This window comes from Nyctereutes procyonoides, unplaced genomic scaffold (genome assembly GCF_905146905.1).
Source record: "Nyctereutes procyonoides isolate TBG_1078 unplaced genomic scaffold, NYPRO_anot_genome, whole genome shotgun sequence".
NCBI lineage: Eukaryota > Metazoa > Chordata > Mammalia > Carnivora > Canidae > Nyctereutes > Nyctereutes procyonoides.
Window position 1 is genome coordinate 12349097 of NW_026575134.1, and position 14021 is coordinate 12363117.

A 14021-nucleotide genomic window follows, 5' to 3' on the forward strand; every position below is an offset into this window, starting at 1 on the left:
AGATATATGGATTCTTCACAAACTTGTTTCAAATGAGAGTGTCATGCCTCTTGTGACGTTAATTTTGTCTGAATATGTTAACTTGAGATCTGAGGGGGAAGTATTTTTTTTTTTTAGCATTTTATAGTAAATGTTATCACATTTAAGAACTAGTTGTTTGGATCTCACCAGCTGCTTATATTGAATGAAGGTCAAGATGTTGCAATGATGAAAAAGTCTCGAACAAAGTTGATTCTCTCATGCAGAGTTTGTTATAGCAAAATAACTTGTTTATAAACAAGTGAGCCAACTAAATTGTGATATTCAACTAAGATCTCAAATGCCGCTTGATTGATTTTTTTTTGTTACCCCAAAACACTTTAGGGTTTTGAAAGTAAAAAATCCCTAGGGATTTTGTGGTAGGGGAACCTATTGGTTTTTTTACAAAAGCAGTTGCAAATCAGCTGGTTGAAGACCGTCTCCCCAGACTGGTCCTAAGTAACCTAATGGGAGGCGAAATTGGTGCTGTCAGAGGACCGAGTCGTCTCTACCGCATCTGAGCTTGGGATCATCTGCAGACAACCTGCCTGTCCCCCTCATTTCAAGTGCCCGCAGTGGGAGATATGTGTCCTCAAAGATCATTACCAAGTGCACAGGCAAGAAGGGCTGGTCAGTGATTGTCCAGGCAGTGTGGCCGTTGGACATGAGTCAGTTGAACTGTACTGGCTTTTAATATTTCCCTTCAGAGGAGCAAATCTCTTCACAGCTGGAATCGGCTGAGCATTTTCTCTTTGTAGGTTGGGTACTGGAGAATGGAAGATCACCTCCACGGCTGTTCCCCCTGTGACTGTGACATTGGAGGTGCTTATTCCAACGTGTAAGTCAGTAAAAGGAATGACAAAGTTCTGTGACTATAGTCTTGACTCACTTTTCCTAAGCAAAGCACATTTTTATTCTGATAGGCTCATAGTCATTGGTGATGGACCTTATTCCATGACAAGCAAAGAATGCTAAAAAGAGATGTTCTTGAGACATTAACTACAGCCCAAATGATTTATTTTACTTGAGATATTCCCAAGGAAGAGAGAAACAGTTCTGCTGCCTGGGTATCCGATGGGGGGGTTGTGGGGAGGGGTGCCTCCTGTGACTTGACCTACCTAAAACACCAACTTTTTGCCACCCTCTCAAAGGAGGTTCCCCACTCCTTTTTGCAGTTTTTAGAACAGAGAGAAGAGAAGTGGCTCCTTGGGTTTTATGGATCTGGAATTGCTTTTCAAGACCAGACACATAGAGCCCATGGCCTCCCAACATCCTCCCCAAGACAATGACTGATGGATTCAGAGTGTGTCCAAACTCAGAAGGCATTTCACACAGCACCCCCATGTCTCCATTTGATACTTGCCCCTCACCCCTGTGTTGGTGGATGATGGATTTGTGTCTCCCCAGGTGCTCCCCCAAGGATGGGCAATGTGAATGCCGCCCACACATCACTGGCCGCAGTTGCACCGAACCAGCCCCAGGCTACTTCTTTGCTCTTTTGAATTTCTATCTCTACGAGGCAGAGGAAGCCACCCCACTGCAAGGACTTGCACCTTTGGTTCGTATTTCATTTAGTGTCCTCACAGATTTGATTTGATGGAGTGTCAGTACATACATATAACACACCCTTGAGATCATGGGTAAGGTACCCAAAAAGGATGGTCTTGCCCACATATGCAGATCAGAGTAGAGTTTAATTTATCACAGAACTGAAGATTATAGAAATTCTTGAGGGCAGAGGCTGCATCTTATTTAACCTTTGTATTCCAATTCTAGCACAGAGCCCGGCACATGAGTGTGAATTGGATTAAACTGTGATTTCCTTTTTGCTCTCTCAATGTGCCTATCAGATATGATGGGTTTATTGAGCATCTACTCGTCTGCCTTCCCCATGACTATAAACCATGAGACGGAAGGATAAATGTGTACCCCATGCACCATTGTCGCCCCAGTACCTACCACAGTTCCTGACCCATAGTACGTAGGAACTTCACAGACCTCTGCTAATGAATGAATAAAGAAGGTGCATAACAGAAGCCTACACTGTGTTCTCTGGCCTCCTGATGTCAGATTAGCAGTTCTCACTGAAGGCAGTGACATTCGCTGGAGTGTGTGATTGCAAATGTCACTTGGCGCGCTACTTCATTTCCTACAAGTCACAGTCCTGTGGGATCTTTTCCCTAAAAATATTTTTCTAGAAGTCTTGCTAAAGGAGCAGACACACACATGTGGAATGATTAGAGAAAATACAAGTTAGACTCCTGTGACATTCTCAGGCACGTGACTCCAGCCACAGGCAGGCATGTGATGGGGGGAAAGGTGATGTGAGGTGAGAGGCTTCAAGGAGAGAACACATGTAAAAGTTGGTTCTGAAGATAAGATTTGGATAGAAAACAGGGGAACTCATCCAGGTTCCAGCAACTAAGTCATTTCCTGAGATCTCTTCTTTATCTGGACACTGTTGGTGGGAGGGATGAAAATCCCCCTTAGGAGGGTTGGAATGTTCTCTTCTACTCACTAGAATTAGGGCGGGGGCAGGAGGTTTTCACTCTCCCTACTTAGATTTACAACCGTGGTAGGTGGAATCACAATGAAAAAGTCTATGTCTGCTTCCTTCATGGTTTTTAATTTTGTCTTCATGATGTTGACTGAAAAAAAAAAAAGCTTTGGGAAAGTAATATTGGTATTTATAGTTAGGCTATAACTATTGTAAAATAATAGAAAATATATATGGGTCCCTACCCCCCTGGTTCCTGGTACAGAGCTCCTGAAACCTGCGTAATTTTCTAGGTGATAAGAACACTTGGAACATCTTTTGTTCTAATATTTGGTCTTTGACCCTGGCTCCTGACACAGAGCTCCTAAACCCTTTGGAATTTCCTGGGTGATAGGAATGTCTTTTGTTCTAATCAAGGGACTCTCAGTGGGCTTTTGGATGGGGGCTGGTCACCAGAAAGACCCAGCCATAATTAGAAGCTTAGAATTTTCAGACCTACCCCCTCCCCCATTGTTTGGGAAGGGGAGAGGGACTAGAGATTGAGTTAATGATTGATCATGTCTATGTGATAAAGCCTCCAGAAAAATCTCCAAAGTGTGGTGTTCAGAGAGCATCCAGGTTGGTGAGCACATCCATGAGCCAGGAGGGAAGTACACCCCAACTCCAGAGGCCAGAAGCTCTTGCATCCAGGACCCTCCTAGTCCAGTCCTTGCCCTAAGTATCTCTTCATCTGGCTGTTTATGTGTATCCTTTATAGGATCCTTTATTGTATAAACCACCAAGCGTGAGTGTTTCCCTAAGTTCTGTCAGTGACTCTAGAAAATCTCAAGCCCAAGGAGGGGGTCATGGGAATCCTAGTTTATAGCTGTTTGGTCAGAAGTACTGGTAACAGCCTGGACTTTCTCCTGGCATCTGAAGTGGGGGGCAGGTAGGCTGGTGGGACTGAGCTCTTTACCTGTGACATCGGACGCTAAGTCCAGGGAGATGGCATCAGACTGAACTAAATTATAAGACATCCCATCCAGCTGATGTCAGAGATTTGATGGGTGTGGAAATAAACACACACATTGGTGCCAGAAGTGCTGTCGGCATAGGGGGACAGGAGAGAGGACACACGGTGGTGTCTTTCCTATATAACTGTAAATGCCATAGTTCCTATCATTTTATGTAAGAAAACACAAAACAGATGTAATTATCTAGAGTAGATGGGCTGATACTTAGCATTTATTCCCTGTACACCACAGGGTGGGTGCTGACAAGCAATTAAATAGGATCATATCATGTGCTGATACAGCTCCAAAGAGTAGTGTCTGTCCATGGCTTTAAGAAAAAAAATCAAGGCTGTCGAATGGGCTTAGAGGGCCCCAAAAATTGCCTAAAGAATTAAAAGGTAATATGTATAACAAAGGAGAGCAAATTCAAGGTGGGATTGATGTTAAATGTTTTAAAAATGAATAACTTCCTCTCCACTGGAAACCCAGGCCTTAGTTGTAGTAGAAAGGATTTAAATTAGAGACTGTTTAATTATTTGTACATTCTTTTAACAAACATGTATTGTGTGCTTCCCTATGCTGTTGCTGTTGGTATCAGTAAAACTTCCAGAGGCACCTGGCTGGCTCAGTCAGTAGAGTACGTGACTCTTGATCTTGGGGTTGAGAGTAGAGTTTACTTAAAAACAGTTTTTTAAAAACCCCGCAAACTTGAACTTAGTGAGTGCCTTGTGGCTTTGCACATTATGTACATTATTATCTCGTTTAACTTTCCAAACAACCTAAATATTATCATCTTTAATTTCCAGATGAGGGAAACGTTAAAGAGGTTACGCAACTTGCCCAAAGTCACCCAGCTGGTGGGCAATGGGCCCTGACTTGAAACCTGGGATTCCTTTCATAAGGACACTACCCCATTCATGAGAATGTGTCCTCACGACCCAATCACCTCGCAAAGACCTCACCTTTAAATACCATCACCTTGGGAATTAGGCTTTATGGATTTTGCAGGGACACAAACATTCAGTCTACGGCAGCATCCTTACTACTCAAAATGTTATCTATCAACCAACAAGATTGGCATCGCCGGTGAGTTCACCGGACTTGGAGAATCTCAGGCCCCCTCCCAGACCTATTAAATTATGTCTGCATGTTAACAAGATCCCTAGGTGATTTGTAGGCAGTCTGGGAAGCACTGGTTTATTTTCTCATTGAAATGATTTGTGGTCATAAATGTGAATATTGATTGAATTTAACATAGTATAGAATTTAATACAGTATAGTATAAAGCTAATTCCATTATATACTTTCTGTATAAAATTAATAAAATAGTCTCTAATTTTGTGTTACACAATGAACTCCATTGGTGAGGGGGAGAAAAAAAAGAGAAGGACAAATAGGCATAATCCAGCGTAGCCCGTCCCGAGAGCCCTCATCACAGAGGTCAGGCAGCTGGTCAGAGTGTGGCTGAGAATCTGAGCAGTAAACACTAGAACAAGAGTTTCTGAAGCAGGCGACAGCTGACCCTAAGGCTGCGCACTGGTGACGAACAACCAGGGGACCTGTGAAATTAAAAATCACATTTATAGTACCAACAATGACATATCAGCCAAGGAAACACCCATGTCCAGAGAAGAGCAACAATCTGGAAACCAGGTATTGGAGACTCTGACTGGGTCACCGCCAAAGAGATGATACAAAAGAGAAGCCTGAGAGACCAGAATTTTAAGGAAACTGGAGCTGCATGAATGTAATTCCTCTGCTTCAGTTTGGCTGCTGAGATTTGGCTCTCCTGGTCTAACCTCTCATGGGAACCCAAAAGGCCAAATCCCACAAACTGTGAGAACTGCCAGGAATTGGTCTAGGGAGTAGCCCGAGTGACCATCAGCTAATAAATCTGAGTCTCGACACCATGCCTGTTGTTGACTTTCTACAACTTTCTTCTTGATATTTCACATTAAAGCATGGCAGGTGTGCTTTTTTTATATATATAACACCATGAAACTAGTAGATAAGACTAAATGTTTCCCCAGTTTGGAATTTCACCACTACATAGCCTACACAGCATCCTTTAAAAGAAAACCCAACACGTGCTCGTAGGACTACCAACATTTCCCATTTTCATAAAGGAATAAAAAATTATAAGCTGCTTCATGACTCGTTCCTGAGGTTATGAAATGAGGATCATGATTGCCATTAAGTTATTGGGTAATCTGAAACTCCTGTACTGAGGTATAATTGGAACTGTTGAGTGACTTACACTGCCATTTCTTTTTCTTGTTAAGATGTCAGCCGCAGCTTTGCCTACATGTGATGTGTATTTCCAGCAGCAAGGGAGTGATTTCATAGTTGACAAAGGCAATATAATACTGAAGAGAAATCAGAAGCAGAGTGGACGTGCTGACGAGTGGAGTGAGGTAAACCATTTCTTCATGGCCATTGCCTATCCTGCCATAAATGAACCCAGTAATGTGCTCAGAACCACGTAGGACCCATGTAAGTCCTCAGTCCATGTAAACCCCCAGTATCCTCAAGGATGGGATGGATGAAAGGAGGACACAAGCTCAAAGTAATGCTAGAGCCTCTGAGCAAAACTTCGGTAGCTCTAGTTCTTTCAAGATGGAAGTTTCTGGAAAGCTGGATTCTAGAGTTGGAGAGTATTGTGAATTCACGATTTTTTGTCATTTTGGTAAGGAAAGGTACAGTGCTGAGGAATGGCTCTGCCCCTGGTTGGAGGGATAAGGATGTGCTGATATACCTGGGGCGGTGCACGGCTGTGCCCTGAAGTCTGAGGCAGTGGGAGTTGGCTAATGCTGGCGTGAGTGCAGGATGATGCCCCCTCCACAGGATCCTGCCTCTAATGGCTTCAGAAGGCCCAGGCAGACCTGAGGGCCTTGTAGCCATCCAACTATATTAGCCCGATATGAGGGTGCTTCACGCCCATTCATTCATTCATTCATTCACACATATGCTGGGATCTTTACTGAGTGTTCCCAGGTGCATATGCATGAACGGGCATGTTGGAAGGCGTATGACATGATACTAGCTGTCTTGTTCACGAACCTAGCACATGAGTCCGTTCCTTACATATGAGACCTCCTTGAGTGAAGGAAATGGTTGAATCAATGATAACAAACATATGTAGGCCTGAAGCCTGCCCTTGAGATTGTTGTTACGGAAATGAGCCATGTACACAACTGATGGTGGTGGGGTGGGGGAAGTATCAGGAAAGAGGCGCACATAATATGATATGGACTTCAGATTAGGGGGAACTACCTCCAGCTGAGGGGATCAGAGAAGGCTTCCTGGCCAGTGTTCCTCCTCCTGGGATGGCGGCCTTGCTCTTTCTCCTTGTCTGGTTCCCGTCCCGCATGCCCATGAGGCCTCCTCTGACTCTCTGGGCATCCCCTCCTGAGTCCATCAAAGAGAAGAGTGGGAAACGAGTTGGCACTCCCCTCCCCTGGCTCCCTGCGGCCCAGATCAGTGAACCTCAAATGTTACTGTGCCTAAGTATTGCCTGGGGAGTTCATTCAGAAAGCAGATTCCATGGCCTTGCCCTCAAGATGCTGAATCCGGGGATCTGGAACTGGTCAAGAAATCCACACGTTTGCCAAGCACCCCCAGGGGATTCAGACACAGGTGGTCCATGACCGCACTTTGAGAGACACGGCTCTGAGCATCCACACACTACTCTCCTGCCTCTTCCCCGAAATGACCACCTCTGTATTATTGACTTTAAAACTTGTACTCATCCCTGAAGACCCAATGCAGATTTATCTTCCTCTGACATTCCCTACCCCAACATCTGGACAGAGTTCATTATTTCCATCTCCAGGGCTACACAAATCAGTAATTTTCAGACTGCGGCTCCTGCCTGTTAGTGGGTTATGAAATCAGTTGTCCAGGCCAGCCTCTGTATGCAACAGAATACAAAACAAGGGCATATATTTTTTTTTCATGAAAATTTCATTTCAGTGCTCTATAAATGTGCATGTGTGTGCTGTGTCACTGTCTTGGGTTGGGCTCCCCGGAAACAGACATTACAGCAGAGATTCGGGTGCCCGTGCTTTACTGGGGGAGTGCTCACCAGAAGTCTGTAGGGGGCAAGTGTGGGAGGTGGGGTGGGGGGCCCCCAGGGGCAGTCATGGGTGTGGGCTGCCAGGGCAGATGCAGGCGACCTCCCCGGTAAGTGGCTCCCCTCCAGGGGCAGTTCTCAAGAGAAAGGAGCAGTGTGAGACAGCAGCTGGTGGCTGGAGACAGTGGCCCAGCAGAGGGGACCCAGCAGCACAGTGACAGCGTCAGCTGACGTCTGCTCCTTGCGTGCTCAAGACCCACAGGCAGGGCCCTCTGTTCAGAAATTAGGGAAAAAGATCCTTGAAGGTAGTGAAATATATAGCTTCTTCCTTTTTTTTTTTTTAATTTTTAAAAAGATTTTATTATTTATTTATTTGAGAGAGAGAGAGAAAGAGAGATAAAGAGAGAGAGCATGAACAGGGAGGAGGGATGGAGGGAGAAGCAGATTCCCCGCTGAGAAAGGAGCCCAACTCGGGGCTCCATCCCAGGACCCGAATGCAGACGCTTAACCGGCTGAGCCACCCAGGCACCCTATAGCTTCTTACTTTCTTCCATAGTCTCTCTCTTGACGTGTTAGTGGGTTTTTATTTGCCAATTAGTGCCATTTGAAGAAAAGAAATATTAGAAAGTTATTAGCATGAATTGTACCACTCGTCTTTGTATCATGCAATGCCAATTTTCACTGCAAACATAAGAGCATTTGGCCCACGTGTAATCATGTGTAATGACTGAAATTACACCGTTTGTCTCTGGAGTCTTATATGCATGTGCATCTTGTTCTTCCCGAACAGTGGGAATGCTGCACAAAACAACCTCAACCTGGTTTTCATTTCACTTCTTGGTATGCGTCCTACCGACACTTGCCTGCCCTCAGCGTACCAATGAGTAAGGGAGCGCTGCAAGAAAGGCAACCAGAAGTCACCTTATCTTTTCTTCCTTCTAGTCATCCCTTGGTGCAAGCAGCTGGCCGGTACAGAGAAGCAACATGAATAATGTCTTTCTTAGAACGCCTTTGCCTTCTTTCTGCTTTCAAAGCAAGTTCTGGTTGGAACGGGGAGCCTGGCTCCTTGGAGCTGTCAGCACCCTGCTTACTCAGTCACAAATGTAGCACATTTACCTTATTTGCACGCTTGGTCTCACTGAACGCATGCGCATAGTAGGTCCATTTGGATGCTATGCTCACTGGCATCGTGCGTGTGGTTTGTGAACATTGGGGGTGAGTAAACAGGCACGTGGTGGGCATATCGCTTCTGCTCACATGTGCACTACATTGTCGCAAGAGACTTCACATATAAAACAATTTCAAAGATAAAATCATCATTTCAAGATGGTGACAGCAGAGCATTAAGCCAAACTCTGGGCCCTTCTGAACGCGAGACCCTCTGCAAGTACACAGACTACACACCCATGAGGCTGACCCTGCCCATTTGGCTCTTACGTTAAGTTCATTCCATGCAAGCATGGGTTCTCCAGGATTCCAATCGGTCACAATTCCTGGGAAGATTTACAAAAGGAGATCTGGGGACAAACTGCAGCCTCCAGCTGGTTTGGTCCCAAGGTTGAAACTGAAACTCACTATCTTCCTCCCTCCTTGCCACCCATTCTAGATTCCCCTCATCCTCACCTAGCACTTCTGCTGGAGAGGATGCCCTAGACCCTCATCCCTCCAGGGCCTGAGCCCCTGGTTTCCATGGTCTTCTCAAGCTACCTGTAAGGTATAGACACCAAAGGTGTCTTAGTGGGCCACCTCCATGCCATGCGTATTCCTCATGTCCTGATTATACAGCATCAGCCCTTCCAGTTATGGTCATTTCTTCCCAAGCCTCCTGCTCTATTGTCATGAGGAGCCCAGGTGCCCATGCAGCAGCCATGGCATTAAGGTTAGAGGAATTTTTCGTTCCTGCCCAAAAATCAAGGCATCTAGACCCACAGAGCCTAAAGTTGCAAGCACAAGAAGCCCAAATTCCCATGATCACCATCAGTGTTAGTGAGCTTGACTACCCCTACCTGATTTCCACACCCATGTTTTCTCCCTGTTGGGGACACAGCATCCCATAAAGGCCTTCACTCTAAGGAGTAAAAAAACCCCAGAAGAACACTGTCCTATCTCACCAGGTGTCATTTCCAAGCTAGTGAGGCTGATGCATCTACAAGACCCCATTCCACTGCCATCTGAGGTTAGCATCTTCTGAATGGCTTGGTTTGTGTAGGAGCAGTGGATCTCAAAGTCACACAACCACTGCTATACTTCTTTTGCTGTGAGGTGAGTCCAATGACCTGAGGAGGTGTTCTACTTTCCCTCACTGGTGAATCAGACGCCCTGTGAGCCCTCTTTGACCAAGGCCATAGAGTGTCTGATTATCTCTAGGGGAGATCACATAATGTCACCTTGTACCATGGGACCCACTTCACTATCCTTTAATATAGGAAATCAGTGTGATATGTTGTGGAATGGCTGGATGGTTCAAACCCTTTTGGGCTATCCTGTTACAGAGAGTGGGAGAATGAACAGCTTTCAGGCAAGGCTGAAAATACACTTCTGCCCACTCGAGATCAATACAAATTGCTTCTGTTCCTTCTGTATGGGGATGGAAAAGAACACATCTTGCATTCAATAGCCGTGTGTCATGTATGAAGGTGGTGTTCATCTGCTCTGGTAAAGATAAGCCGTCAAGCACAACGGCTGCAAGTGGGACCAGAAAATGGTTAGGTTTGTACTAAGTTTGCAATGAGGATATGATGGGAACTGCCACCACGTCCTGAGAGTAGCACTTTGAGGATACTGCCGACTTGCAATATGGTTTTTTATTTACTACATTGGCTCGGTGGGGAGTAAGGGGAGGAGGCTGGACATTTCACAAGCTTTTACTTGGCATTTCCTACTATAAGAGCTCTTATGTTACCTTACAGGTCAAAGACTCAATGTCCACTGCTAAGCAGGTCCATTCCAGTTACATATTCAGAAATTGGAGGAAATACTCAATGGGTGGTTCAGTAAATGCAGTGAACCTATTGTAAGAAGAACTTAGGCCAGGACCCCATACATTACTTGACACTTCTATGCCCCTCTTCTAACAAGGGGACTGCGATGGCACTTTGGGTACCTGGTTTCCACTTGCCATGATGTTGAAGAGTCTTTCTCTGTGGGGATCTGGCCCCTTTTCCATCACCGGGTTCTGGATCCGAGAAGTGGCTCAGATCTAGGAACTTGACAAAGCATCATGCCTTTCCGTGGTGGCAGCTGACCTCAGCCTTTTGCTAATTCACTGGATCACTTTTGATTATATATATGAAGCAATACCTTTGTTGTCTGCTCACCTATCTCATTCCTAGGAATACCATGTTCTATTAATCATCTCCACGGAAGATTCCTATGGGTCAGGCCCCCTTGTCTCTTACTCCAATCTTGCTGTCCATTATAAGAATTAGACTCATCTTGCTTTTGAGAGTTAAGTGTTACCCAGTCTTTGATAGTCTGCGATCCTGTCCTCTGCAGGGATACTAAGGAGCTCAATTTTATAATGATGTAAGCTACCAGCCTACAGAGGATACCCCAAACTCAGCTTTTCAGTGATGCTAGAGCCCTTCTCCCCCTTCATTGCTTACTGTCCTGATATATAGTGTGTCTTCTAGGCCTTTAAGGAACATAATCAGTTGGTGTGTTTTCTAGTCTTGCATCTTAGATCCATTCTAATGTGCTTACTACCCTGAGCCTTGTATCCCTTCCTCTACAGCCTGCTATGGCTGTTCTGGAGCCTCTACTTCCTTTCCTCAGGGCCACAGCTTTTGCCAAGCTTCCAAGAGCTACTCTAGCAATATATTGGATCCGTCTCCCAAGGCTCCAGGGCTCTTGCCAGGCTATTGAATCCTATATTACTCGTGACCCCAACTCAACAAACTCTCTTCATCCAGTTTCATATTCTGGCTCCTTGGTCTAGCAAGCTCAGGACCCATAAGCAACCTTTCCCTCCCAGTTGTTACTGGTGTATGTTGGCCAGAAGCCTCCCAGGGATCCAGCACTTTCCTAGTCAGATTATGCTGAAACTTGATCCTAATTATCAGGCAAGTGGTCAAGAGGGGGTAGTGTAGACAGATCCTGAGGAAGGCACACATTTTCTTCCAAGGCACCTGCATCATTTGAGGTTTCTGCATTGTCCTCAAATACGGGAGAGGTGGAGTGAAGAGGCTTTATTTTCCAATAAGAGTGAGTGGATTACCTCTGTAGTCTGAAAATGCTTAGGAGAACCTCACTCTTCTTCCCTGTGAAAGGCATGACTCTGGCATTGGTGACTTACCTAGGCTAAGAGTTCAGGCTTCTCTGAGCTTCTGCAAGTCTTACAACTATGTCCCATGTCTGATCTTCAGCTCTTCCTGCCATCTAGCTAAAGGAGAGAAGTCCTTAAATAACTCCAGGGAGGCCCTCTGATTCTTACACTCGGCTTTGGATTGGTGATAAATTGCCCTGAACCTGTCATCTTGTCTCATCAAGCATCAGTGATTCAACAACTGTCACCTATATCCACAGTCCTTATAATTACTGCTCCCCCATATCTCCCAGTGCCAGATATATCACTCCAGTTGGCACCCACCCCCTTATCCTGTCCCAGTTCTCCACAGGTGACAGGTTTGGCAATTGCTCTGCTGCCACATTCCAGGGATCATCAATACCATGTTACACACTGAGGTCCTCATTGCTTGCTGAACCGAAAACCATCCTCCCCCCTAATTGCATCTTGGAGTCTGCTTCTAGGTAAACAGTCTGGCACCTAAGGTCTCAGATCAAGTGTCCTAGAAACAGAGCCCAAGACTGGGTTCAGGTGCATGTGATCTCTTCAGGAAGTCTTGTTCAGGAAAACTCTGTAATAGGATGATGGAAACAAGACAGGAGGAAAGAATAAGATGCAGTCTCAGGTAAAGCAAACCTTGATCCATGAAGGAGTTTGGAAGCATAAACTGCAGACCAAGTAGTCCTGTCCGCTGAGAAGGCAAAGTTAGCTTTCCCTACCCTTGTACTGAGAAGCCATTGGCTGCAGCTACCCCGGGGGGCAGGACTGGAGGTGGGATCGGGGAGGCGGTGTGGGGTGGGGCAATTCTCCAGAGAGAGAGGCAACTGTGAGCTCTTAGAAGCCACACACACAGCAAGTCGGGGGTGGGTTCACCAACCAGGTAGAGGGGATCTGGGGGGGCACCTGCTGTGTCTACTGCCATCGTGAGGGTATATAGGGTATATAGGTACGTTTGCATGTATCTGTGGAAACCTAATCTGGTTGCTATGGTTTCTTATTGACATTTTGGTCCCCGATGCGAGACTCCAAACTCGTAGCAAGGACACTATCCTATTCATCTTCGCGTCCCTGCATCAGGGACCGGAATTGAACTGTTACTGAATAAACAATTACCAAACGAAGAGCAATTTGGGCTAGATCACCGAGCAACTTGAACTCCAGGCTAAGTAATCTGGGCGTGATTCTGTTGGCAGTTGGAAAGAGTGTGAAACACTTACTGGCAGTGATGGACAATGTGCATGGACCAGGGAGAGGATGGAGAGAGAGGCCAAGGCGCTGTTGTAGTGAAACAGGCAAGAAGCCACAAGAGGCAGAGTTGGGGGGAAGCTGCGAGCTCGAGCTCGGGGAGGCAGATGCAAAAGTCATTAAAGTATTATCTGCAGGATCCAGACGGCCCCCCGGCTGAGAGCCAGCATAGAGACCATCAGGGATGCTAATCAATCAAGTGTGTAACAAATTTTATACTTCCACGCCTCCAAGCAGATAGAAGAGCGTTTCTCACATTTGTGTGGAAGAAATATCCCCACCAAAAAAATAAATCTGGGTGGGTTTTTCTCAGTGCCGTGCATAATTAGGCAAAGTCCGTGAAGTAGCATGGGAATATTTTTCTTTCCCTCCATATTTTGGCCAGGATCCCACAGTCCTGCCCGAGAAAACCCAAGGTCACCAGTGTGGAATTTGTTCAATTCATTAGCACGTGGGGTACTTAAGTTTAAAGTGGTTTCCGGTGACATGGCTTTCAAATCAATCATTCCACACAGTCACATATGTCCCAAAGCTGCAGATTCAGCACATTATTTCTCAGCTGCATTCTGGACCCTATGCTGGTTGAAATAATTTATCTGTGACTCAGATGGATCCTATACACATCAGGAAATGCATATTTTTTTTTCTCTCTCTCTCTCTCTGAGCTCTTCCAGGACTCGACTGTAGGCAAAGCTGTGTGCATTCCTCTCTAATTATAGGGCTCAGTGACTTCTGGCCAGGCGCCTGTCGTTCACGTTGTTTTCCGAGAACCAGTGCCCGGGACCCCTGCTGCGTGGACTGGACCTGGATTTGCCAGGGTTCTCTCTGGGGCTGGCTTGAGATTTGCAGTCACCAACATCTCCTTTCCCATGGACTTCACCGTTGCCCTTCGCTATGAAACTCAGGTATCCG

At 45.8% G+C, this 14021-nt stretch overlaps 1 protein-coding gene across 1 annotated transcript in view; it reads left to right on the top strand.

Annotated features, from left to right (window-relative positions):
* LAMB4 (laminin subunit beta 4) overlaps positions 1-14021 on the top strand; it is a 102035-nt gene that overhangs the window by 36607 nt on the left and 51407 nt on the right. The window contains 4 exon segments of the mRNA XM_055301043.1: positions 777-856; positions 1426-1576; positions 5790-5921; positions 13829-14014. Of these exon segments, the coding sequence (XP_055157018.1) occupies positions 777-856; positions 1426-1576; positions 5790-5921; positions 13829-14014 (549 nt within the window).